Source organism: Tricharina praecox, assembly GCF_024521635.1.
Source record: "Tricharina praecox strain CBS 144465 chromosome Unknown BZA05scaffold_25, whole genome shotgun sequence".
In the NCBI taxonomy this organism is placed as follows: domain Eukaryota; kingdom Fungi; phylum Ascomycota; class Pezizomycetes; order Pezizales; family Pyronemataceae; genus Tricharina; species Tricharina praecox.
Genome location: NW_026250427.1, coordinates 44,086 through 69,113, shown reverse-complemented (window position 1 = coordinate 69,113; position 25,028 = coordinate 44,086). Strand labels below are relative to the sequence as shown.

At 55.3% G+C, this 25,028-nt stretch overlaps 8 protein-coding genes across 8 annotated transcripts; 7 read left to right on the top strand and 1 right to left on the bottom strand.

Moving 5' to 3' along the window:
• The first annotated feature begins 383 nt into the window (after positions 1-383).
• BZA05DRAFT_142009 (golgi-body localization protein domain-containing protein) lies at positions 384-9,872 on the top strand. The gene is made up of 5 exons (XM_051478905.1): positions 384-1,782; positions 1,837-5,332; positions 5,384-8,788; positions 8,848-9,303; positions 9,356-9,872. Exons 1-5 carry the CDS (start codon positions 569-571, stop codon positions 9,512-9,514), a joined length of 8,730 nt encoding a protein of 2,909 aa, XP_051336545.1. The 5' UTR covers positions 384-568; the 3' UTR covers positions 9,515-9,872.
• A 92-nt stretch (positions 9,873-9,964) lies between these two features.
• BZA05DRAFT_407297 (uncharacterized protein) lies at positions 9,965-11,178 on the top strand. Its single transcript, XM_051484621.1, has 2 exons — positions 9,965-10,633; positions 10,684-11,178. Exons 1-2 carry the CDS (start codon positions 10,143-10,145, stop codon positions 10,943-10,945), a joined length of 753 nt encoding a protein of 250 aa, XP_051336544.1. The 5' UTR covers positions 9,965-10,142; the 3' UTR covers positions 10,946-11,178.
• On the top strand, positions 11,179-13,514 carry BZA05DRAFT_407294 (WD40-repeat-containing domain protein). The gene is made up of 5 exons (XM_051484620.1): positions 11,179-11,525; positions 11,624-11,773; positions 11,849-12,179; positions 12,246-12,715; positions 12,777-13,514. The coding sequence occupies exons 1-5, from the start codon at positions 11,507-11,509 to the stop codon at positions 13,238-13,240; spliced, it is 1,434 nt and encodes a 477-aa protein (XP_051336543.1). The 5' UTR covers positions 11,179-11,506; the 3' UTR covers positions 13,241-13,514.
• Positions 13,515-14,227: 713 nt separating this feature from the next.
• On the top strand, positions 14,228-17,332 carry BZA05DRAFT_447648 (uncharacterized protein; the record flags this gene model as incomplete). Its single annotated transcript, XM_051487174.1, has 6 exons — positions 14,228-14,356; positions 14,474-14,656; positions 14,941-15,240; positions 15,635-16,586; positions 16,791-17,119; positions 17,183-17,332. 6 exons carry the CDS (start codon positions 14,228-14,230, stop codon positions 17,330-17,332), a joined length of 2,043 nt encoding a protein of 680 aa, XP_051336542.1.
• Positions 17,333-17,769: 437 nt separating this feature from the next.
• On the top strand, positions 17,770-18,452 carry BZA05DRAFT_407288 (uncharacterized protein). The gene has a single exon (XM_051484619.1). It carries the CDS (start codon positions 17,894-17,896, stop codon positions 18,197-18,199), a length of 306 nt encoding a protein of 101 aa, XP_051336541.1. The 5' UTR covers positions 17,770-17,893; the 3' UTR covers positions 18,200-18,452.
• Positions 18,453-19,006: 554 nt separating this feature from the next.
• Positions 19,007-20,391, bottom strand: BZA05DRAFT_141865 (uncharacterized protein). The gene is made up of 2 exons (XM_051478904.1): positions 19,634-20,391; positions 19,007-19,560 (listed from the first exon to the last, which is right to left on the bottom strand). The coding sequence occupies exons 1-2, from the start codon at positions 20,109-20,111 to the stop codon at positions 19,073-19,075; spliced, it is 966 nt and encodes a 321-aa protein (XP_051336540.1). The 5' UTR covers positions 20,112-20,391; the 3' UTR covers positions 19,007-19,072.
• An 846-nt stretch (positions 20,392-21,237) lies between these two features.
• Positions 21,238-22,547, top strand: BZA05DRAFT_407284 (uncharacterized protein). The gene has a single exon (XM_051484618.1). It carries the CDS (start codon positions 21,585-21,587, stop codon positions 22,140-22,142), a length of 558 nt encoding a protein of 185 aa, XP_051336539.1. The 5' UTR covers positions 21,238-21,584; the 3' UTR covers positions 22,143-22,547.
• On the top strand, positions 22,536-24,622 carry BZA05DRAFT_407281 (CDP-alcohol phosphatidyltransferase-domain-containing protein). The gene is made up of 3 exons (XM_051484617.1): positions 22,536-22,856; positions 22,918-23,502; positions 23,702-24,622. The coding sequence occupies exons 1-3, from the start codon at positions 22,720-22,722 to the stop codon at positions 24,189-24,191; spliced, it is 1,212 nt and encodes a 403-aa protein (XP_051336538.1). The 5' UTR covers positions 22,536-22,719; the 3' UTR covers positions 24,192-24,622.
• The last annotated feature ends 406 nt before the right edge of the window (positions 24,623-25,028 follow it).

The following is a 25,028-nucleotide window of genomic DNA, read 5'->3' as shown; positions in this document are numbered from 1 at the left end:
GACGACTGCGAGGTCTCATGATACCTGGGTAGGCCGTCGGTCGGGCCGGTGGACTCGGACGCTAGGTCCGAGTGATGTCGAAGGCGCTCACGTGCCTGCCTGGGTGCTAGACTCAACATCGCTGGCGGTTTGAGTGCGGGGGACGGGGAGCGAAAGGGAGCGCTGCGGGATCGGGCCTTTAGTTTTCTGTTTGATGAAAGCTTCGCCGGGTGGTACATTGGTATCCAGCGGTCATCATGATGAATTTCCGTGGTGTTGAAGACTCGGTTTACCGTGGTGGTGGGGGCCGTTACCAGTTCGCCCACCCCTGCGCAAGGCGGCCCGTGCTTCTTCTCAAGGAAGGCTTGGTGCGCGCGGACCCAAGCTCTGCAAGTTACCGGACAAGGTTCCCAGCTTTAGAATTTAGGGGAAGGGATACTTTTACAGATTACGAAACACGGAACGCGAGCAGTCGAGAGCAAGAGAGAGAGAGAGAAAGAAAGAGAAAGAGAGGGAGAAAGAGACAGAGAATTAGAGTTCTTCCTATCTACATGCCACCTTCGTTACCACCACAAGCACCCGCATCAACATGTCGATGCCAGCACCCCCGATAGTAAAGACGCTCGCAACAATACTCGTGGGCTCCTTTGCCGTGTCGGTCGTCTGCGCATTCGTGGTCTTTGCCGTTCTTCGCGTCGTTGCGGGAATCTCGATTCAGCGGCCCGGATACCTCTCGATCAAACGCATCTCCTTCGAGCCGGCGGACGGCGTGAAGCTGGAAGTAAGGAAGCTGGGGATACTGCTACATTGGCCGACGTTCGCGAAGCCTACCTGGGTGTCGATCGTTGTTCAGGAGCCACGCGTGACTCTGGACCTGCGGCAGAGAGGAGATGGATTGCCGGAGGAGAATGCGGCCAGCGTCGGCGTCGGCGAGGGAGCGGATGGTAAGAATAGGGGGTTACGGAATAGACGGGGAACTACTCGGAGGAATGTGATGGCCGAGGAAGGGGCGGGGGTCGGAGGGGAGAATGTCACGGTGGAGGAGAGCACACCCGCGAAGCCTAACACCGAGGAGAAGATTCAAAAGCTGAAGAACGCCCTCAAAAAAGCTCACAAGTGGATCAAATGGATCCGATTGGTCGATATCGTCGTCACCGATGTCGTCCTCACGATTGCCGAAGTCGGAAGTATCCAGGTCGGCTCCATCACGCTGATGGTCGACACGAGAAGCGGCACCGCGAACCGGAACCCGATGTTTGATCGTACGGAACTGAAGGAGGGACAGCAGCCGATCGAATGGATCATGGCGACCAAGAGTGTCCTGTTCATCACCGCTAAGAAAGATCCAGTCGAATTGTTGGATCACTCAATCCTGAATATCTATGGTGTTGTCGAGGATGGTGTGGATGGTCTGCGAGATGTAGCGGTCGCATTCAAATTCGGTCGAGTTACAGTACCCTGCGACGAGCTCTTGGCCTATGCCGAGAGATTGAAGGCCCTTCAGAGGGATGGCAAGATGAAGAACAAGCCCAAGGTAGCATCGATGGACACTCTTATGGAAGAGGCGGAAATGCCGGGAAGCCGGACACAGAGGGTGACGGAAGCTGTGATGGAGAATAGGGAGATCCTGAACAGTCTTCTGAAGGGCGTCAAGGAGATCCAATTCGCCATCGGCTATCTTGTGGTCTCGAAGGAGATACCCAACATTCAGCCGATGGGACGACCATTGGTGGTATCCTTGGGCCTGAAGGAGTTCGGAATGGATATACACCAGTTGGATCAGAAGAGCCCAGCTCATAGAATGTACGGTGACCCATCGATCCCCATTTCCCTGGCTTGTTGCTGATCACACTGCAGGTACTTTTCACCAAACGACATCGCGCATCAGGCCCTTCTCGCTGCCATCGCAATCACTGTTAGTCTCAATGATGGTGCTCGGCAGGATAAGATCCTATACATTCCGATCTTGACGATGACCTCGAGGACAACACTCTTCTGCAAGACGATGCAGATAATGGAAGCTCTGGAGTCTGATCGCAATGCCAACATCCTCTCGGCCAACGTTGTCGTTACCTCGCCGTCGATCGATTTGAAGCCCAGGCATCTGCCTCTTATTGTCGCATTCATGCAGTCCAGACCGAAGCGCAAGTCCAAGGCGTCAGGAGGTCGCGCGCACATTATCTCGAGACTCCTTCCCAAGGCAAGCGTCAAGCTATCCATCCAGGAGCCCGTCATGAGGATTGTGCTGCCATCCACCGATCCCGGAGTCCAAGATATGGATATGCTTATATCGAGCATGTCGTCCATCTCCGTCGACATGGAGGCATCGCACGACGCGGAAGGCCAGTCACGCTATTCACTCGACGCAGGCCTCCGCATCACATCCCACAGCTTGTACTATCGGGCAGCCGGCGGAATGCACCATGACCTTCTGCAGACCGAGACGTTCGACCTCAAAGCACAGCTTAACGCCTCGCCCGAAGTCCAGGTCATCTGCACTGCATATCTCTCATCGTTCTCGTTAAGACTTGCTCGTCCGGAGATCGTTAGCGGTCTCAAACAAATGATGTCTCAGTTCCAAGGCGATTACATGCCCGACAAACTCCGTCATCCGAAATCTTCAGGCACAAAGCAGAAATTTCTGCGAAGGGTTCCGTTGTGGCTCGAGCAGTTCAAGCTGGAATGTAATGACTTCAGCATCGAAGTGGCAGGTGTCGACGCGGAGATCTCCGAGTTTACGAGGGGAACGGCAATACAGATGGACAGTTTGACTATCGAATACAAGTGCAAGAGAGGAGACAACAACTACCGCCCGACTCCTCGGCGTCGAGCTACCTCTAGGACGCTGTCCACCATGTCAAAAGACGATCAACATAAGCCCAAGTCGTCGAAACCGGCGGGTTCTTCCAAGAATGCCACCGATGGCCGGAAGCTGAGTTTGCATCTTCGCGGGTTGGAAGCGTTCATGGTCGATGGCCCGGATTCCTGGGAGCAGGAGCCATTCATGCAACTTCCTCATTTCGATCTCGCGTTCGCCACCAGCAATGACGCCGAAGGCCCCGTCCTCCATATCAGCTCGTTTTCGAAGTCATTCTTCCTCAACTACTCGATGTACCGCCACTACAGTGTCATCGTTGCCGCCCAGGTTCTGCGTGAATCCTTCGGAGGCATGGCAAGAGCAGCCGGTGTTAATGCCCAGTCAACACAACACGCGGTTGACCACGAGCTCCACACTCAACGATGCAGCGACAAGGAGTCCGTGGAAGTCCCGGAATGGGAGGACGAGGAAATCGAATTCGTCAGTGTCGATGTGAAACTGCAATATGTGAAGATCAAAGCCAGCATGCCCAACGATCCTCCGATGATGTTGGAAATACATCAGCTGGACACTGGACGCCACCGGTGGGGATTCCCGTTCCTCAAGACGAAACATTGCCGAGTCTATGCCGAGTCTCCTAAGGTCAAGAGCTGTTGGGCGAGGCTCATCAGCTTGAGGCACTTCCGGCTTGATCTCCGTGAAGTCAAGAGACGATCGGAGGAGAAAGTCACGGACGAGAAGTCAATCGATTTGTCGGCCGACGCCATCCGAATTGCGATCCCTCACCAGATGACATTGTACAAGGTTACCGATAATGTCCTCAACACTGTCAAAGCTTGCCAGCAGATGCACCATCGCTTCAAGACTGGCACCAACGAATACATCTTGGAGAAGAAGCCCGAGGGCGCGAAGATTGTGCCCAAAGTATCTCTCAAGACCAAAGCGTTGCTGCTGGAACTGGAGGATGATCCCTTCGAGGCTAAACTGGGCTTGATTTATCGAGTTGGTGTAGCGGAGCAGAAGAAGAGACTTGCTAGAGAATCAGCATTCGAGGCCAAGGTCAAGAAGATGGAAGAGCAGGAGAGGAGGAGATCCGGTGAAGCCAACCGGACAAACGCACCCGCCGCTGCCGAATCACACCGATTCCGCACCAGGGCCCGGACTTGGAGGCAGGAGTCCACTCTGGCAAACAGCCTGCGACCAAAAAGCAGACAACAGTCGGCAGCGCCACCGCTCGGCGGCAAGAACATGCGCTACGATCCAGAGAGTGCAGCCGGTCCTTCCGGTAATGCGTCGGTGTCCATCCAGGAGGCCTGGGAAAGGCTTCAGGAACTCAGCTCCGTGGCCTGGATCAAACGCATTAGGTTGGCCAAGGAACAGCAACGGGTTCGCATGGGCGAGGCACGGGAAATGTTTTGGGGCCATGACGATCTACCCACAGATTCTGTCGAGACCGAGACGATTCTTGGGTTGCCGATGCGGCCATCTTTGATGGCTGCGTTCTTCAACGACGTGTCCATCGGTGTCGACAAGCCATCATTCCCTCTCAGCGAGTTACCCAAGTTCTTACACAGAGTTGGAAAGGGGCTACCAGAGGACACTCTGTTTGCTCTACTGGTTCCGCTCAGCATTAAGTTGTCCTTCAACGAAGGAAGAGTACTGCTCAGGGACTACCCACTGCCGTTCATCCATGTACCCCACACCCGTGTGGGACAACTAGGACACGCATGGATGCTACAGGCAGACTTCGTACTGGCCGAGGAGTTCCGAGGCCCTGAATCAATGCGACAAGCCAAGGTGAACATCGTTCCTCCGGTGAGAGATGACGGCATCCTACACGGCGGCTTTGCTATCGACGTGCGAAGAACAGTTTCGCCAGTCAAATCGTACTCTGACATCAAGGTCTCGATCAACACAAGTTACGCCACTCGCATCTGTTGGTGTACGTCATACCAACCGGCAATCCAGGATATGATGATGGTTTTCGAAACGTTTACGAAACCGCATGTCGACCCAAGTGAGAGAACAGGTTTTTGGGATAAAATCCGACTGATACTCCACTCGCAAATATCGCTGGCGTGGGAAGGTGACGGCGATGTTCACCTAGCCCTGAAGGGCTCTAGGGATCCCTACAGCTTGGTTGGCGATGGCGCAGGATTCGTAATGTGCTGGAGGGGTGACGTCCGCTGGGACCTCAATGTGCACGAAGATCCACGGAAGGTTATCCAGGTCGACAGTGAGGTGTTTGTACTCGCCATTCCAGACTTCACCAACCACGTTGCGGATGATATCGACATCGGCGTCCTGCCTGAGACGAGGAGCATCGAGAGTACGAGTAGCTATGACAATTTCGCGCAATTCAAGAAAGTCATCATGAAGCTTTCGGGTCGTGTCAGATGGCTTGTTGGATTGATGTTCGAGCAAGAGACATCCTTTGAGGAGGACTGGAAGTTGAGGAGTCGGTCTTTCGAGTTCAAACCCCATTATGAGGTCACTTTGAAGGCCCCAGAGTACGCGAAAGCGCCGCCGGGCGAGGTCAGTACCCAGAACTCACGGTTACAATAAGAGGCTAATGATGGATAACAGGTTTACGATGCGTTCCGCGGATTCCGAAGTCATCACTTGCATCTGTCGCTGGCTATCGTGTCACCGATAGAGAAGGACTGGTCTCCTGCCAATTCCAGCTCGCCTACAAGTTACAATACCATTCATCTCACTCCGAAGTTCTTCACTCATTTCTTCGCATGGTGGTCATTGTTTTCTGGCGTCATGTCGCTGCCCATCAGACAAGGACCATTATGGCCTGGCCCGGAGAAATCGACCAAGAAGTTTGGAAGGCATCTCGCAACGGTCAAATACAAGCTGTGCCTCTCTCCGCTATTCATCAGTCACATTTACAAATACCATGACAAAGATGAAGCCGGCAACGATATCGTCGCTGCCACTGGTCTCAAGGCAAAACTGGATACGTTCCTCCTGGATATCCACATGCGTCGCGAGGAATCAGTTGTCATCCCGGGAAGCACAAGCATGAAGATCAACCAAGCAGAGCTCGACTTCCACTCCGCGGACATCCGAGCAGTGCATGCCGTCATGCAGCATGAGACATTGGAGGAACTCATGAGTCACGGTTCCGACGGACCGTTTTACATGTCCGACACGATCAGATACACTGGAGACCTGTCGCAGTTCACAGTCACCGACAGCGACTATACCTGGAGCGATATGGACGACTTCGTGGAATTGGACTGGGAAACGTCCAAGGGGAAAACGCCCAAAACCAAGATCATGCCTCTTGCATACGCTCCACGCTTCACATACTTCCGACAGACGGATCATTCCGGCGAGATCTCCCCGTTGAGTCCGTTCGGTAACGAGGCAACGCACGATTGCATCATGTCGTTGAACAACGATCCACGAGAGATCCAGTGCGCCCTTGTTCAGGCCCGGTTGGAGCGTGTGAACGAGCAGATGAGCTGGAACCAGGAGGCCATCGAGAGCTTGGCCCTGCACACAAAGTTGAATCCCGATGACCTCGACCTTAAGGCCGAGTCAGACAGGCTCATCAAGCAGAGCTCTGTTCTCTTCAACATGCGAGAATTCTTGCAGACCATGCTGCGGAAAATATCGAGCAAGCTTGATGATGGGGAGAAAGGCAGCGGACGTCAGGATTATGAGAACTATGCCGATTCCGACTCGGATTCGGAAATTCCTGGTATGGATGGGACGCAGTTTGCGGATTATGCCAGTGACTTCGACAATCGGTTTATCGTGCACAACATGCAAGCGAAATGGAGTAATCCTTTGAGGAACATCATTCTCAAGTATATCCACCAGGTTGGACAGAGGCGTGGTTTCATCTACTACATGTCGCGGAGGGCCATCAAGTTCATTCTGGACATCATCGAAGAGCAAAAGAACTCTAGCCAACCGGCCACCTCCGGACGCACCGAGTTCAAAACGTCAGGTCCATGCAATATGGATGAACAGATTGATAGTGCTACATTGGAGAGCCGGATCCAGCAGCTGTTGAATGACGACATCAAGATTGTTATGGCAGACGAGCAGTCGTTCAAAACAACTGGACTTGACGAAGCCGCAACGGGGCTTGCTCGGGGTGACCTGGGAGGCGACGTGGCAGAGGACTACATTCCGCAGAACAGCTTCCATGTCCGACTTATCGCCCCACAGATCCAGATGCAAAGCGACAAGAACAAAGGCGCCGCTGTGCTTGTGGTTGCTCAAGGCATGCAGCTTAAGATTGTGTCGATCATGGACCGTGGCAGGATAGGAGATGAGGTCAGCGGATTGGTTCAGCGACGATTCGCTCTCAATCTGGATAATACGCAGTTTTTCGTGTCGCATCATCGGGACTTTGCATCGCAATCAATGTCGTTGCATTCCGAGAATCGATACGGTGCCCCCATCGGCTCGTCATGGCCTCCCTGGGTACCCCTGGAGAGCATGTTCGATTTCCGACAGATTCCGGTCGGCTTCTCGCGTGTGGTCGAGAGGACGTCTGCCACCTTGCGGTACGATAAGCACAATTCGCTGCGTCTGAAGTACAGCGATCAAGTCAGCGACGTGGAGGCTGGAAAGTCTGGCACCAAGAACGGGCCACTGGAGACCGAGCGCCGTGTCGACCATGTCTGGGTAGACTTCCCGCGCGTTGAAGCATCGTGCGATTCTAACCAGTATTTCGCTGTGTATATCATCATCATGGACTTGCTTCTGTACTCCGAGCCGGCGCAGAAAGTCCGCAGTGAGAAGCTGGAGAAGATCATGCTGGCCTCGGACTTCAGCGACTTGACCGGTGCGCCCGAGATGGTGGAGTGTCTTCAGAACCGGATTCACCAGCTAGGTGAGATCAAGTCGCACTTCATGCTCAACACTCAAAACCTAGATTCCGAGGGCTGGAGGGGGAAGTTTAGCGTCGAGGAGGATCTGGCAAGCTGCGAGGAGGAGCTGTTCTTTATGATGAAGGCGATCACAACCGCTCAGCGAAAGTACGAGGATCGGTCAGCACAATCCAGTGGAATGGTCCGCTGGTACATCACGGCTTCCGAAATCATCTGGCATCTACTCCGCGACAAGTCGGATCCTCTCATGGACGTTATGCTGCAGAAGGCAGCGTTCGAACGCATCGATAACGCGGATGGATCGAACCTTAACACTTTCGAAGTGGAGATGCTGAGAGGCTTCAATCTACTGCCTGATGCTATTTATCCCGAGATGATTGCGCCATTCGTCGATCCTCGGGCTATGCCTGAGGTTCGACACACCAAGGTTCTGCGGGTGTACTGGAACATGCTGGAGGCCATTGCTGGAATCCCGGTGATGGATCACTTCGAGGTCAACCTGATTCCGCTCAAGATCCAGTTGGAGCGGGAGATCGGAGAGAAGATTTTCGAGTACATCTTCCCCGAGGCTGGAAAGGGTGATGGCGAGACAGCTAGCGGCTTCTCGCCGTTCCTGGTCCACTCGATGAAGCCGCTCCCAGATAGAGCCGAGGAGTCGGAAAGCGACACCGAGGTTGTCCACGTCGTCGACACTCAAACTCAACAACCAAATGATGATAGCTCCTCCACTAAGAGCTCCATATCCGGCCATGGGGGTCTCCACCTGCGGCCGACAACGTCGCTGACAAACGACCAGCAGCGACCGTCGACATCCTACTCGGAAATGATTCGGCCAAAGACTTCGAGCGCGGCTTCGTTGTTTGGATTCGGCGGCGGTAGCAGACCTTTGACTCGCAAGTCGTCCGCTGATAACCTGTCTATGATGTCGAGGAGGTCAGCTGAGGGGCAAGCTCCGAGCTTGTACGTGCCCGAGAAGGGCAAGAAGATGCAGCTGTTCAGCAGGACTTCCAGCACGAATGAGACGTTGGAGCAGAGATCCGATGAGCTCTCGCAGATGATGTCTAGGGCGTCGAACTACATGACTTTGGCATATGTCAAAATCCCCAGCGTGGTGTTGTGCTTGAGTTACAAGGTAAGTCGACCCCGTGTGTGTAAGATAGTGACAAAGTTGTTCTGACCTTTGGCATCTAGGGACGTGGCGACAAAAACATCGAAGATATCCACGAACTGGTCTTCAAGATGCCCATGCTGGAGTACCGCAACCGCACCTGGTCGAACCTCGACCTCGCCATGCGGTTGAAGAAAGACATCATGCGCGCTCTTATATCCCACACCGGTGCAATTATCCAGAACAAGTTGACACATCATCGGCCAGAGAAGCCACAGGGCAACCTGCTCCGGATGATGGCCAATAACGGAGCCCTCGGGACACAGCCCAGTCGCCCAAGTACCGCTTATGACAACTCCCAGAACATGAATGATGCCTTCAGCCTTACGCGGCCGGCTACAGCCATCCCTGCGAGAAGCGCGCCGTCGATCTTTCGAAGCGATTCCTTGAATCTGTCTGGCCTGTCCATGTATGGGTCGGGCAGCAGCCCAAGTATTCGTACTGTCACCGACAATACAAGTCTCTCGGAAGACTCTGAGGTAACCTTCACCGCTTCTACTAGCTCAAGAATACATGCTGATTGACTTCTAGGGAGGAGGATTTGCAAATGCTCTCGGACGCCACCTCACAAATCTCACCCACCACAGTACTGCCAGTCGACCACCCCAAAACAAGGACGAAGATTCCGAAGAGAGCATCAAGAAGAAGAGCAGATTACTCCTGGGGAAGAAGGTCTTTGGCGGACTATAGACTCTCCATCCTAATTCACAAACCTTAGATTTCTTTATTACCTTCTTCCTTTCTTGTATCAAAAACTAAGGATTGGGATCCATCACGCTTTTGTATTACCTTTATCAGTTGTGTTTTGGGGCGTTTGTTTCGGGCATCCACAGCATCTTTTTTCATTTCGTGTTTTTGCATCACAACGAGGGGGCGTTTCTTACCGCGACTTTTCCTTAATTCTTTGTGCCTGAGTATAGATGAGATAAGTACCTGGATGGATCTGGACTGGACGAGGAGTGGGTGGAGCTTGATATAGAGTAATTTTATAGTTATATAGACGGTGGATTTTGGATACTTTTTTGGAGGTGATTCGAGTGGGCGAGAGACGGTGATACAAGTGTTTGCATCTACGTGGTTCCTACCATGACTATCCGTTCTCGATTCTGTTTGTCTCCAGACGTGGCCTGGCTGGAGTCAGCGTGGCCAGTGATATTTCGGAGTGTTCTCGGCAGTCATGTGGTGACACGGTATGACGTGCATCACTAGCCACCTGGCACCATGCAGCATAAAGATACACTCTGTCCGTAACTCTTCCGCCAAACTTCGCAACCCATAGCACGTTTTTCCGCCTAAAGTTTCTCAATTGCCTTCCAAGATGAAGCTCCTCCATCTGATCCTCCTCTCGGCGGCAACCGCATCCGCACAGTTCTTCGGCACATCCTCGAGCAATCCGACGCCGCAAGCCCGCCACCTCAACGTGACGGCGGACGTAGCGTTCCCTGCCGCGCCGCTGGACCTCGCCGCGCGGCCACGCCTCATCAATGGCGTCGCGACCACGGTGAACGTGCAGGTGGCGAACCAGGAGGCGGAGCCGATCGTGGTCGAGTACATTGGCGCCAGCCTTGTCGACACCGCGCGCAACGTCGTCGTCAAGAACTTCACCAGCGCCAAGGTCGGTACCGTGCTGGAATCTGAGCTGCAGCTCGACCAGGAGTACGCCTTCACCGCGGACCTGGCAGAGCAGGTGCTCAACCTCGTCGTCGCCGTTGTCATCACTACCCCCGCCGGCGAGGTCGTCAGCGTTCAGGCTTACAACGGAACTGTGTTCATCGTCGAGCCTGAGGCGAGTATTTTCGATCCGCAGATGTATTCCTCCCCTCCCCCCGGTCTCTGCCAGTAACTAATTGACCACCCAGGCTGTTCCTGTACATTCTCCTCGCCGCAGGCTTCGCAGGCACGCTGTACGTTGCGTACAACACGTGGATCGCGAGCGTGCAGCCGAAGCAGAAGCGGAAGTTTGATACTCCCAAGCCCGTCGCTCCCGTGGTCCTCTCGTCGGGAACGGGCGCGCAGTACGACGAGGGCTGGATTCCGGAACATCATCTCAAGAAGCCGCAGGTCAAGACGAGGGCGGCCGGGCCCACTACTGGGAGGAAGGTCAGGAAAGTCGTGGAGTAGAGTAGAGAGGGAGGATGATGGGTGGGAGGGGGGTCAATTTAATAGTATTTATGTGTTTTGTTATGGCATGGAGTGGAGGGGATGCGAGGTTTGCGGCGTTGTATTCTACCTACATATGATGGGATCTGGGGAGGATCCAGAAGTTACAGCTTATGTTGCATTGTTGCTGCGTCTGGAACAATTGATTTTAGTTACGGGTCAGATAGTGTGAATATCATCAACCTGCTCCACATAGAAATAATTCCCATTCTCCACGCCTGTGCTGTCATTCGAACCGCTCGAGACTGTAGAATCTCGAGTTCCAACCCGTGATGGTGTATGTATAGAGTAAACTGCGGCTCTTTCCAGTCAGTCTTGGCTCAATTCGCGTGTTTAGCACCACCACATCCCAGTGGCAGGTTCCAGCTTTTGCAGCCCAACTGCGACGCGCACTCGCACATCCACAATCCACAATCCACACGCCAATTCCAATTCCAATTCCACCTCCCACCTTTCACGACCACCCCTCCCGCCCCTTGAAAAAACAAAAAATAGAAAGAATCCTTCGATACCTGAGCGACCATGAGCATGCTGTGCGCGAGTGAGTTCGCCCCACCTGCCCTTCCTCCCGGCCATTGCAGTTCTAGGGATTGAGATGGAAAAGCCGAGCGGTTTACTAACGGAAGACGAATCGTGCAGTATCCGGCGAGGCACCGACGACTCCTGTGGCATCGGTCAAGTCCGGCACCGTCTTCGAGAAGCGGCTGATTGAGGCGTACATTGCCGAGCACGGGAAGGACCCCGTCACCGGCGAGGAGCTGGCGGTCCAGGATCTGATCGAATTGAAATGTACGCGTCCGTTCCATTCGTGCCTGCAACTTAGGAGAGGAAGAGGGGAGGGGAACTGATGGTGTTTGCGTGCAGCTTCCAACGTCGTCCGACCACGCCCGCCAACACTGACCTCGATCCCGTCGCTGCTGGCCACGTTCCAGAACGAGTGGGACGCGCTCGCGCTCGAAACGCATACGCTGCGGCAGCAGCTGGTGCAGACGCGGCAGGAGCTGTCGACCGCGCTGTACCAGCACGATGCGGCGACGAGGGTCATTGCGCGCCTGCTCAGGGAGCGCGATGAGGCCAGGGAGGCGCTGAGCCATGTCACGGTCGGCGCGGGCACTACGGCTGGTGAACAGATGGAGGTCGATGCCCCACAGGTCCCAAGCTATATCCAGGAGAAGGTTGAGGAGACGAAGGCTGAGTATGTGCTTCTGATGGTGGTGAGGGGGTGGGGGTGGGTTGGGGATGTGGGCTGATGATGTGATAGGCTACAGGTAGGTCGCAAGAAGCGTCCGATACCGGAGGATTGGGCGACGGCGGAGACGGTGTCGCAGTTCAAGACTACATTCACGTCGGAGCCCCTTTACCCTGGCACCAAAGCGATCGCGCTGGACCCGTCTGGGGACCTGGCGCTGGTGGGTGGTGCCGACGGTATCGCCGGCGTCTACTCGCTCTCGCAGCAGCAGTTGCTGCACCCGCTCAAGGCGCAGGACGGCGCGATCAACGATGTCGCGTGGGCTGGGAAGTCGGCGGTCACCGCGTCGGCGTCGGGCGTTGTCAGGGTCTGGAACGAGAAGGGCTCTGATAGCATCGAGGTCGCCGCCCATGCTGGAGACGTTGTTGCCCTGGCGGTCCACCCCAGCAAGAGCATTGTTGCCAGTGCCGGTGCGGATAAGAGTTGGGTGTTGACCGACATTGGCGCTGGGAAGTCGGTGGTGCAGGTTTACGATCAGAGCAGTACGTCTCTCCCTCCCCCCCTCACCCACGGATTACGAGTGGCCCACTAACCCATCCTTAGAGCTCACCGCGGCGCAATTCCATCCGGACGGGCACCTATTCGCGCTCGGCACGCCCACAGAAGTGAAAGTATTCGACGTGCGCTCCGCCGAAGTAGTAGCCACGCTCGGGCCGACAGCAGCGGGGGTCTCATCGCTCAGCTTCTCCGAGAACGGGTACTGGCTAGCGATGTCGCTGGCCGCGTCGACCACCGCCGAGATATGGGACCTCCGCAAGGTCGCCATGACAAAGAGCATCGACATCGGCAACCGCGTTGACCACGTCGCCTGGGACTACTCCGGACAGTTCCTCGCCACCGCGGGATCAAGCGGCGTCAGCGTCCAGCAGTACCAAAAGGCGAATAAGGCTTGGGCCGAGCCGCTCCGCACCGCGGTCTCCGCTGTTGCGACCGCCTGGGGCGCCCGCGGAGCTAGCCTCGTCGCCGTCAGCGCCGAGGGTATCCTCTCCGTGCTGTCGGCGCCGTAGATACCCGTGCTGTCGGCGAGGCGGGGAGCGAGGGGGATGATTCGTGCATGCATGTGGAGGAAACGGGGCGGGTGGGATGGGCGCGGCGGGGCGCGGCGGGAAGAGGTGGATGTAATTCTAGAACAGAGAGAGAGAAATTCGATCTACCTATTGGTAATTCTAGAACGGAGAGAAAATGCATCTACATACTGGGTATATCTATTGGTAATTCTAGATGGTCCAGGAAGTCGGTGGATACTACCGGGAGAGAGTAGTACTCTAGAAACACAGAAACACATGAAAGACTGAGTGATTCGTCCATATCACTCCAGGGCCCTGGCACGTTTCGTTGCTACGTTGCTACGTACAGTACATACACGACCTGATTGACCTGACTGAATGACCTGAGTGATGCACCGACCTGAGTGATGCACCGACCTGAGTGAAGCGATGGCACGTGGAGAGCCAGCGAGTTGCAGTGGCGGCGGTGTGTTGTTTCGCTGTTCACTCTCAGGTCTTTCGGGTCTTTCATGTCAGGTCAGTCAGGTAGAGTAGTCGATGACGCCACTCCAGCAGTAGTAGCAGCACTCCAGCAGCACGACTCGAGGACCAGTGCAGTGAAGTGAGCAGTGTGCACCACGCAACTATGGGTACTCTACTCTACTCTACTCTATGTATGAATATGGCGGGGCTCGATCTTCTATGTAAGTGTAGAATAGTTACCGAACTGGTATCGGTAACTGCAGTGTCGATATCGGTGAAGAAGGTGAAGGTGTCGCTGTTGGTGTTTGAGAAAAGCACTTACGCGAGGGGCTAGTTACTCTCGTTAGTTACTGCTTGTAAGTTACCGGATGCTCGTCTAAGTAGACTAATTCTAGTGCATTTCCCCAAACCCCCAACGCCCGTGCTCTGCGGATTATGGTTGGTTGGCTGGCTGGGCCACGGTCACTGCTGGGTTTGTTGTTTCTTTATTTCTTTCTTGAAGGTGTGGGGAAAACATTGAAGGAAATGAAGGATGGAAGGAAGGGAAGGAAGCAGGTTGCGGAGACTGCGGAGAAGTTAGGCGACTGGGGATTGACTCTAGACTGCGATTCTGCGAGATTCTGCGAGACGTGGTATAATGAGGCGAATATGTACGTGCGTGCGTGAGTGCAGGGCTCCAGTTGGGTAGATGCTTCTTACGTAGGTACCGACGTACCGTCGAGGCCAGCTGCTCTGCTGTATTCTGTTCTGTTTTGCTTATTGGGAGGCAAGACTACGGAGACGAAGAAGAAGCTGAAGAAGAAGAAGCTGAGGAAGAAGAAGCCGAAGAAGCCGAAGAAGAAGAAGAAGAAGAAGAAGAAGAAGCAGCAGCAGCAGCAGAAGCAGAAGGAGGAGAATCGATTTACGGGACTCGACTCGCATCACCTGGATTTAATTTCCACGCACACACCTCCTGTTTCCTCTTTCCTCTTCTTTTTCTTCCTCTTCTTTTTCTTCTTCTTCTTCTTCTTCTTCTTCTTCTTCTTCTTCTTCGTATTCTTCGTATTCTTCTCCTCACCCGGGGAGCCAGTCCGTCGACCGTACCGTCGACCGTCGACCGACCATTCCGCACCTTCCTCGGATCCACTGTACCATACGCTCGCTCGCACGAGGCGAACGAGCGAACGAACGAACGAACGGCTCAGCTACGAAACCGCGACACTGCTTACCACCATACCGTACTCTAGAGTACATAACAGCCACCACCCCCCGTACACCACCAGCACGACGAAGAACACGACGGCGACGACGACGAGCGACGAGATAAGATAGAGACTGTGATGTCTGCTCCTCCGCCGCCGCCGCCGCCGCCGCGAATGGTCCATCCCATGCTCGAGGACATCGACGTTGGCCCGCCCACGAGAAGGATCAAGCAGCACCAGCACCAGCACCAGCACCAGCACCAGCATCAGCACCAGCACCAGCACCAGCATCAGCAACACCACCAGCACCACCATCAACAGCAGCAGCACCAGCAGCAACGCCAGCAACAGCAACAGGTACGTTCTGTTTCCGGGGTGGCAATTGATAGCCGGTGTGGTGCGAATGGCGATACATGTGATGTCCGACTTCACGTCTTATTTCCATATCTCCCCCCTCCCTCCCTTCTTATTCCCGCCCTTTGTTCGCGCACTCTCCACTCCCTTCTCCTTACAATCCACTGTGCTCTCTCTTCGCTCTTCGCTGTTTGCTCTCTTCGCTCGTCACCCTCTCGACTGCTCTACTCCCCTCTAGCGATGGGCCGAGTCGAAACTTGAACCGAGCCTCCACCGAAAGTGGGAGAAAGAAAAACATTGATATAATAATTGAATTATAATTATAAAATACAAAAAAAAAAAAAAAAAAAGAATCGAGGCAGTTCCAGACTAACTCCCTCTTGCCGCCACCACTTAGAACGAGAACCCCGATGCCGCTTCGTCTGCTCCACAGCCCTACCGCTTTCCTGTCGCCGCCTCTGCTTCTGCCTCTGCTTTCTCCTCCTCCGCTGCCGCCCCTCCGCAGCTTCCGCAATCACAGGCTTTCCCGCAACCGCCGCCGCTCCTCCACAACTACCCTCTCTACCGACAGCAGGATTGCGGCGGTTTGCCCCAGCTGCACCGACAGCCGCCACCACCGCAACGACAAGAGCCGCACCCACAGCGCTCACAACCACCCCCCTTCTTACTTCAACAGCAGCAGCAGCAGCAGCACTTCCAGCTCCAACAACAGCAGGTCAACCAACACCTGCAACACTTTCAACGTAACGTTCAAACCTTCTCGAACCATCCCTGCCCTCACTTCCAACACCTACACCACTACCAGCTAGCACATACTCCGTCGCCGCCACCTCCACCTCCACCTCCACCTCCACCCCCACCACCACCACCTCCACCACCACCTCCACCCTCCCAACCACTAGCTCGCTTCCCGTACGGGCCACCACACACGCGATCAGCACACGACCCACAGCAACAGCAGCAGCCGGTTTACGGCCTCCCCAACCCACCAGCATTCTTCCACTTCCTGCCACCGAACATACAACAGCACCTCATGCCAGTACGCGGAGCAATACCAGTGATTGATCTGACGGGCTCGTCGTCGCCGGACGCACCACCGTCCCAGCGACGACCGACCCGTCCCCCGCCGTTCGCCGAGATCATCGACGTGGATGCGCTACCGGATGACAACTCAAGGTATATGTTCGCGCCTGGAGCACATGCTAGACAGCGGATCACGGGAAGGGGCTTTCCCATCCCTGTGCTACCAGATAATCCGTTCGAAGTGCTCCAGCCAGGTGCGAGATCGAGGAATGGCGCCGGTGGGCAGGTCCAGGAGGATCCGATATTAGGCCACGGAGGCAGGATCGGTCAGCGAGGTCCAGATATGGGGCCCAATGAGGCTCTCTTCTTTCAGCATGATGGAGCAGCAGGAAGGCCGGGGGGACGGGTAGGAGGGGGTGGAGCGGCAGGACCGGGTGGACCGGGTGGGCCGGGTGGTTATCCGGGATGGGCGCCGGGAGCAAGAGAACGAGGGGGAGGAGGAGGAGGAGGAGGAGGAGGAGGCCCAGCAGGGGTTATCCGTCCCGCATGGGCGACCATTGGATCTCGTGGTAGCTTTCAAGCTCTCGCAAGAGGAGGCGGGTTCCAGGCGCCAAACATGGACTACACAGCTCAGGCACCGGGGATCTTCAGACGACAGCGCGACAGTCCTCCGTTGGATGCTGCAGCTCTCAGAAACGTCGATTACAAGACGCCAGCCGCGGCAAAATTGGGATTCACCAGGAGCCCGAAGGACTCGGACGTGCTCGTGTGTGTCCATTGCGACCAGGAGTTAGGTACCGAAGTGGATGATCCTGCCACGCCGAAGGCCGGTGAGGTCTGGGCCGGCAAATGCGGTCATGTATGTCATCCATCTCCCATCCATCCATCCGTACCCGAACATGCTGGCTAACCCATGGCACAGTGCTACTGCGGCACTTGCGCCCACTCCTTCCGCAGCATCCCGCTCACAGGCTCCAAGCGCGCCAGAAAGAGCGTCAAGAAAATTTGCGTCGTGGCCGAGTGCTCGATCAACCTGGGCGCCAAAACGGGTATGGTCAAGATCCACTTGTGAGTTTCATCATCAACCCTTGAGCATAGATAGGTAGTAGTCTGCAAATACCACTGGTGTTAGAAGGTGAGACCTGGCCTGGAAGGACGGGCGAGGGGTGTACATATCTTCTTCTGCTTCATCTTCTGGGTCGGGAGTTTCTGGCTGGGGCTTTGTTGTTTTTTTCCTCATTTCCTTCCTTCCTTCCTTCTTCCTTGCTTTGCTTTGTTTGGTTCGCTTTCTGTTGATGTTTACCTTTCTAGTAATTTTACTACATACGGCGTTGGCTCGGAGGGTTGGTGGATACTTCTTGTTTTTTTCTTCTTCTTCGTTTCCGTCTCGCGTGATTTTGTTGCGCTTTGCTGTGTGGTTTTCTGTGTTTGTCTGGAGGGGATGAACGGACGGATGGACAAATGCGACGTCACGGTGGGTGGTGGAACCCGGTGGGCGGCGGGCGGTGGGTGGGCGGGTAAATGCGATGGGGATGGATGGGGACAATGGGGACAAGGGGTTCAGCTCAGTAACCATACCGGATCGGATCGGGTGTACCTATGCTTTTCTGGTTCTAAGGTTTCTGAAGTGTTGATGTTTATGTCTATGTTTTTTTTCGTTTCGGCTGGTTGGTTGGTTGGTTCTGCGGGTTTCTGTTTGGTTTGGTTCTGCGATTTTGCGGTTGAGGTTTTGCGTATGGCACTGCGGTTTTGCGGGTGGAAATGTGGTTTCGCGGTTTTGCGTATGGCACTGTGGCTGGTATGGCGGGTGTGGAATGTGGGTGTGAAAGGCGATTGCGATTGTATGCACATAACTCGGTGCGTTTCATATGAAGCCCGTGGGGTTGCGAGGAGAGGAGTGAGGATGAGAAGTGAGAGAGTGAACAGCGGGAGTGGATAGCCAGAGTGAACAGCGGGAGTAAACAGCGAGAGTGAACAAGAAGCCGTAAGGAACCGTGACGAGGTTAAAGGTGAAGATGAATTTCCGGAGCGGAAGTGAGTAAGGGGGAGTGAGAGGTAGTGACGGGATGTAGCCTCGTAGCCGAATACTGTTAATAGTTGTGCACCACAATCGTTGACGAGAGTTGACGGAAGTCGTGGAATACTTACGCTAGTGTTTTCGGTACAAGCTGTTTCAACTTTCCAGACTTGCTTCACCAGCTAGTGAGTTTCGGTAATTAAGCTGGCCCCTCCCCCGCTACATAAGATCGATCACGAACGACGACTCCGATCACGAACGACGACTCCGATCACGAACGACGACTCCGATCACGAACGACGACTCCGATCACGAACGACGACTCCGATCACGAAAGACGACTCTTTTCCAATCTCTTTCCCATTCGACCCATACGACACATACGACACAACACCAACACCAAAGACTCGCATTGAACCAGCTGTCTGTGTGTAGAATTTCCACGCAACTACCTACAGTACAGCAGAGTACAATCTCGTCTCCAGGATCCAAGATCCAAGGGTTCCATGGAAACAACACGCAACATGCAACATGGACAAGAAACATGGGCAAGAAACATGGAATGGACAATGCATGCCATGTCAACCTCGAAAGCAAGCAGCCAGAAAGCAGGCAGCTAGAAAGCAAGCAGCTAGAAGCCAGATGCCAGAAAGAAAGCAGCTAGAAGCCAGAAAAACAACCCACCACCCACGATGCCAAAGGTACCCAAGAAGCAGCAGCATGCGAACAATCAAAGCCACAAAAAACAGACTCCCCCTCGTCTTATCCGCTCATCACATCGCGCAATCCATCCGACTAGCTAACAGGACTCCACGGCAGCGGCACCAGAATCCTCGACTCCATCCTCTGAATAAGCGGAATAGTCTTATGGACCGTCTGGCTCCAGCCCTTCTCGCCCCAGCTCTTTTCCCTGGCAACCTGCCTCTCCCTGAGATCCTGGAACTGCCAAAGGTAGTGGACCGAGTTCAGCGCACCGACCTGTGTGAACCACGCGCCGACGCCCTCCATCACGTTCCGGCGCGCCTGCAGCCCCGCCCGCCAGTGCGTCTCCCACTCCAGGAGGTTGCCTGGGTTGAGCGTGTAGCTGCGCAGCTCGAAGACGCCGCCGAGGTTGCGGGGTGGAGACGTAGGCCAGAACGAGAATTCTTGCATTAGGTCCGTGCGTCGGCCGGTTAGGTACGAGGGCAGCAATTGCGAGAACTTTGCGTAGGCGGGCGTGTTCGTGGCGAGGTTGTGGAGCGTGTTGTGGTAACCTGCATAGCCTTGGTATTCCCAGATGTGGACTGCACACGTGGGTCAGTAAGATCAATACTGCGGGGGGGATGGGGGGCGAGGGATGGGAACGGGGGCACATACCGAAAGTATCGCCATCGCCAATCTCGGTCTTCCAGCTGCCGACCAGATGGCAATTGTTCGCCTTATCCGCAGCGATCTCTGGGTAGGTATTTCCGACGAGCTCTACATACTCGCTGTGTCTATCCGGCTTGACATGGTGGAACTCGATGGCGTGGACATATTTCCCCCTAGCAAGGACTGTCGAGTACGACTGCTCCATCTCCGCCTCCTCGCGCTGGCCCTTCTCCGAGCCGTACAGGATCGACTTGACGATGCCGCCCTTGTGGTGCTCGACGTTGGCGCCCGCCGCCGCCGCAGCAGCCTTCTTTTGCGCTGAAAGCTGCTCCCGGTACGCCTTGAGCCGCTCGCGGAACGCCGCGCTGTTCTGCGGTGAGTGCGTTACGTCGCCGAGAGTAGGGATCCGCTGCGCATTGAGCGCGGCGGTGGTCGAGAGTGCGCGGCGCCCAGCGGCCGCGACGACGAGCTGCCGGCGGAACATGGCGGTGCTGGATAAGCTCAAGCTATACTAGCTTTCGCGGGGAAGGGGAACGGGAACGGAAACGACCAAACGAGAGAATTCGGTGATGATTGTGGAGTGGGTTTGGCTTGGTTGGTTTGGTTGGTTGGTCGAGAGATGGACGAAGCGGGGTGGGGAGGAGATGATGAGGAGGAGGGACAGGAGGAGGGTGGCACAAGAATAAGACCCGCTTTCTATTTGTGTGCAGCCACTCGTGATGGAGCTGATTTGATGGGTGCGGGGAAGGAGGTCGCACCTCGCAACTCGCAAGGCAGTTGTTGCGTGGGAGCGAGCTAATGCGGCCGGGGGTGGGGCAGGGCAGGACACGGCGGGGATGCATTGATCATTGGCGACGTCGCCGATCGCCACGGGACCGTGTGACGATGCAACTGGTGTGAACGACTAGCTGACGGACGGCCGAATGCTGGAATCTTCGACGAACCTGTGTATACACGGTACTCTGCAGGCCTCTACGATGATATTGCCAATGAGAGAGAGAGGCAAGAAATCGCACCGGCTTGTATGTACACACTAGTGCATACGTCAAGTGACTACGGAAAGCGTCCCGAAATCCGGGCCGTCGCCAGCAATTGGCGGTCTGCGGGGAAGAGGGGCCAGTCGATCACCAGCCGTGCAAACAGGACGTTTGCCGTGCGGGGCAATCCGTCGTTCGAGGCTAAGATTCCGATTGGCACTCTGCCCTGCTCTACGCCAAATTACTAATCGAGTGTCCCGAACCGCAAGGGGCGGCCCCTCGGCTTGCTCGTTTCGGCATCGGAACAAATGCACCCTTGATGCAGAGCAGCCACCATCGCATTCCGAGCCGAGCCAGAAAATCCGTTCGCGGCGGCCGACTCGCACGGCGTTGTTTGTTGCAGCTTGCCCGGCGATCCACACAATCGCATCATCCTGGAGACGCATCGGCATGTTGACAAACGCCCGCATGCGGTAATGCTATTTCCAGGAACGGACCGCCTTGGCGCAAGTGGCCTGCCGAAATGGATTAACATCGTCATCCATGTGAGCACGCTGCCCGCCGCCACCAACCCCCGCTTCCATAAGCAACACAGGGCTCATACCTCATACCTCATACCTGGCCCCCCGCCCCCCGCCCCCCGCCCCCCGCCCCCCACGCTAGCTCCTCGCCATCTGCCAATTGGATTGCAAATCCCATCTGGCAGCTCCGACACCCACTCCACCACCTTCATCCTTCCCTCCCCCGACCAAACTCAACCCCCACAACACTCACGGGATGGCTTCCTCTGCTACCTCCGTGGCCGCGGCCAGCGAGCTGCCGCTCGACGTCGTTAGCACCCTCAAGAATGCGCGCTATGTGAGTAACCGACTCCATCCACTATGCGAACGAGCTCCCGCCATCTACGGAGCAGTTTGATCTGATGCCTGGAGTAGCTCCACCTGGCCACGAGCGGAGGCGTCTGGCCGCACGTCTCGCTGATGAACTACACGTTCCTCCCGGTGACACCCCACCCCGTCCCCGCCAGCCCCGCCTCCTCGGCTACCCATCCGTCGTCCGGTCCGGTGATCATCCTTACCGTTCAGTCCGCCACCAAGAAGACGCTCAATCTCCGCGCCAACCCCCGCGTCTCACTGCTCGTCCACGACTGGGTCTCGCATCGCGCCTCGTTCTCGGACACCCCGTCTGAGGATAAACCACAGCAGTCGTCGCTCGCCACGCTGCTAACGAACCTCAACTCGGCGTGCTTGTCGTCGATCTCGGCCACGCTCTTCGGCTACGCGCATCTCATCGACAGCGGCTCCGACGAGGAGGCGTACTACAAGAAGGTGCACACCGACAACTGTGTTGGCGCCGGCGAGAGCATGTGCTATCTCGAGGGCGAGGATGCGAGGATCGTCGTCGTGACCATCTCCTGGGCCAGAGTCGCCAACCACAAGGGTGTCGTAAAGGACTGGGTCGCTCCCGGAGAGGAGCAGGCTTGGGCCGAGTTCGATTCTGGTGCGGGTCAGGTTCAGCAGCAGGTTAATGGCTCGTAGGGGGTGGCTAGGACACGTGCAATAGTTCGATGATTGTACTTTTAGCTACTCGATTGTGATTGGATGCTGCGGTGACGTATTTTTACACGCGCGTGATATTTCCAGCTTTAATTTTGCCGTGCGAACGGGAGGTGGAGCTTCCCGGGAGACGGGTACCCTCCCGCCGATACGTGAACTTTCTGTTTTTCCACTGGTGATCCATCTTGTTATCTTGCGGTTTGCATTCATAACTGGTTCCAATTACTTGACGTAGGGAATGTTTTGGGCTCGAGATGCTCCATAGCGATAATCAACCTACCTAGTGATGCTCCAGGATTCCCAGATGTCAGATGCCGATGCCGATGTTCTCCCGTTCAAGATAAGAGAAGACCCCTGCAAATTAGTGACGTTGTTAAAAAAATCTGGAACGATAAAGCCTTGGCGGAGCCCCATCCCGCTTGTTCGAAGAGAACACTGTAGTTTCTTCTGACTTTTCACATTTTCCCCGCCGTCCCCTCTATATCCTCTCCCTCTCCCTCGGGCAGGACCAAACTCCTTCTCACTCCTCCCCCAACTCCACCACCACATCGCTGCCACGATGTATATCCGCCAGTCGAAGTTGCGCCATCTCAAGGCCTACAAGTACAGTTCCGTGGACCACTCACTGGTTTCGAAGTACATCCTGAAGCCGTTCTATACCAACTTTTTCATCCATGTGTTTCCTATGTCCATGGCGTACGTCACCTCTACCCCCCTCCTTCCTGGACCCGCCTTTTCTGACGATACATCCGTACAGGCCGAACCTGATAACCCTAACCGGTTTCTTCTTCGTCGTCGTCAATTTCCTGACCCTGCTGTGGTACAACCCCACACTCGACCGTGATTGTCCCGGGTGGGTGTATGCCAGCTGGGGCATCGGGCTATTCCTGTACCAGACGTTCGATGCGTGCGATGGGACGCAGGCGCGGCGGACAGGGCAGAGTGGGCCGCTCGGCGAACTCTTTGACCACGGTGTAGACGCGATCAATACCACGCTCGGAGTGGTAATCTTTGCGGGCACGGTGAACCTGGGACAGTCGTGGGCGACGCTGCTCACCGCGTTTGCGAGTCTGGGCGCTTTCTACCTCACTACCTGGGAGGAGTATCATACCGGCACGCTGTACTTGGGACTCGTCTCCGGACCCGTCGAGGGTGTGTTGACGCTTGTGGCGATCTACCTCATCACGGCGATCAAGGGTGGGAGCTACTGGCAGCAGGCGCTGGTGCCGACCCTGGGTCTGCCGGCTCCCGCTTGGTTGCCCGAGGAGATCGTGAAGCTGAGCTTTGCCAACTGGACGCTGGTGTATGGTGGCGTTATGCTGGCGTTCAATGTCTTCCAGAGGTCAGTCACTCCGTTCCTGCGGTTCACATCCCATCCCATCCACTGGCAAATGATTATTCGTTTTTAACCCTGAGTCCCGGGTCTCCCGGGACAGATGGTGATAAACAACGCAACAACTTTATACACACATATGATGCCACATTTTTCCACTCTTTCCTCCTCACCACAAGTCAAGAACGCACCACTGACCCCCCAACAGCTCTCAGAACGTCATCCGCTCCCGCCGTTCCAAGGACCTACCCGTCCTCCCCGCGCTCGCCGGGCTAGCACCCTTCGCTGTTACCTGGACGTTGCTTCCACTGTGGCTCTCCCAGCGTCCATCCATTCTGCAGCAGCACCTGATCCCGTTCCTCTTCTTCATCGGGCTCTCCTTCGCGTACCAAGTGGGGCTGATAATCACCGCGCACCTGACCAAGTCGGAGTTTCCATACGCCAACATCCTCTTGTTGCCGATGCTGTTCGGCGCCGCGGACGCATGGGCCCCAAAGTTCGGACTCACGAGTGTACTCGGTGACGGACACTACGAAATTGCGTACGTCTTTGCGTCCTTGGGGCTGGCATTGGGTGTACATGGAAGCTTTGTTGTTGATGTCGTCACGAATATTTGCGATTACCTCGATATCTGGTGTTTGACTATTAAGCACCCGAAAACAGAGGAGGGGTCCGCGGCGCAGAAGAAGACGGCATAGAACGGCTCAGAAGGAGGAAGGGGGAGTAATTTACGACACGATTTAATGTGATACGATTTTATGAGGGGATTTAATGGTGTTACGGTGCGGAGGGCTGGCTGGTTGCTTGCTTGCTTGCTTGCTTGATTTGGTTCGGTTCGGTGGGATGAGGTGGGATGAGGTTCCTGGTTTTGCACAGCGCGGAGCATACGGTACTAGTCTACCTAGCGGAGTGAAATATACCCCGGATGATTTTTCTGTTTAGAATACCGTGCAGTGTTAGTGATTGGTGGAGGTCTAGTAAAAACTTGTGCCTGTCATCCAGTAATGTAGGGAGGTAATTCAACGAGGGGCTCCAGAGTCCACGCACACGGTGGAGTCACGGGGGAATGCTGGGGTACTACAAGCAAGTTTAATGCTCTTGATGATGGTATCATACCTGTCAAGTAGGTGGTAGGAGATCCTGGACTCCTCGTGGGCAAAAAATCAGACTCCTCCAGCAGGCGAGTGATCAAACATGGCACGTCTTCTCCCTGACTGGTCGTCGTTCGTCCTCGTCGTCGTGGGGTCTGGGTAGCATCACTCCGAGACTGAGTTTTGTGTACCGCCGAGCCCGAGCCCGAGCTCGATACCTACAGCATCACCTCTCGTCTCGCCGTGTGCTTGATTCAACCACCTTGACCTTCGCCTTCACACGCACGAAGCTGGCACCACTACCGGTATCCCCGGAGCACATATCCCGCAGCAAGCCGATGAGGATTTTCGGCGATGGTAGTACGCCGAGACAGGGACAAATATGATAGTATGTAGAAGAACGAATTAAGTTGAAAAAATAGAAATAGAAACAAAGCCCAAAAG

Excerpts from the sequence above, each read along its gene's own strand:
- BZA05DRAFT_142009 (XM_051478905.1), top strand. The coding sequence starts at position 569 with ATGTCGATGCCAGCACCCCCGATAGTAAAGACGCTCGCAACAATACTC. Across the intron at positions 1,783-1,836 it reads AAGAGCCCAGCTCATAGAAT|GTACTTTTCACCAAACGACA; the intron begins GTACGGTGACCC and ends ATCACACTGCAG. Across the intron at positions 8,789-8,847 it reads TGTTGTGCTTGAGTTACAAG|GGACGTGGCGACAAAAACAT; the intron begins GTAAGTCGACCC and ends TTTGGCATCTAG.
- BZA05DRAFT_407297 (XM_051484621.1), top strand. The coding sequence starts at position 10,143 with ATGAAGCTCCTCCATCTGATCCTCCTCTCGGCGGCAACCGCATCCGCA. Across the intron at positions 10,634-10,683 it reads AGTATTTTCGATCCGCAGAT|GCTGTTCCTGTACATTCTCC; the intron begins GTATTCCTCCCC and ends TTGACCACCCAG.
- BZA05DRAFT_407294 (XM_051484620.1), top strand. Across the intron at positions 11,774-11,848 it reads GGATCTGATCGAATTGAAAT|CTTCCAACGTCGTCCGACCA; the intron begins GTACGCGTCCGT and ends GTTTGCGTGCAG. Across the intron at positions 12,180-12,245 it reads GTTGAGGAGACGAAGGCTGA|GCTACAGGTAGGTCGCAAGA; the intron begins GTATGTGCTTCT and ends ATGATGTGATAG.
- BZA05DRAFT_407288 (XM_051484619.1), top strand. The coding sequence starts at position 17,894 with ATGTTTATGTCTATGTTTTTTTTCGTTTCGGCTGGTTGGTTGGTTGGT.
- BZA05DRAFT_141865 (XM_051478904.1), bottom strand. The coding sequence starts at position 20,111 with ATGTTCCGCCGGCAGCTCGTCGTCGCGGCCGCTGGGCGCCGCGCACTC. Across the intron at positions 19,561-19,633 it reads TGGCGATGGCGATACTTTCG|TCCACATCTGGGAATACCAA; the intron begins GTATGTGCCCCC and ends CCACGTGTGCAG.
- BZA05DRAFT_407284 (XM_051484618.1), top strand. The coding sequence starts at position 21,585 with ATGAACTACACGTTCCTCCCGGTGACACCCCACCCCGTCCCCGCCAGC.
- BZA05DRAFT_407281 (XM_051484617.1), top strand. The coding sequence starts at position 22,720 with ATGTATATCCGCCAGTCGAAGTTGCGCCATCTCAAGGCCTACAAGTAC. Across the intron at positions 22,857-22,917 it reads GTGTTTCCTATGTCCATGGC|GCCGAACCTGATAACCCTAA; the intron begins GTACGTCACCTC and ends ACATCCGTACAG. Across the intron at positions 23,503-23,701 it reads GCGTTCAATGTCTTCCAGAG|CTCTCAGAACGTCATCCGCT; the intron begins GTCAGTCACTCC and ends ACCCCCCAACAG.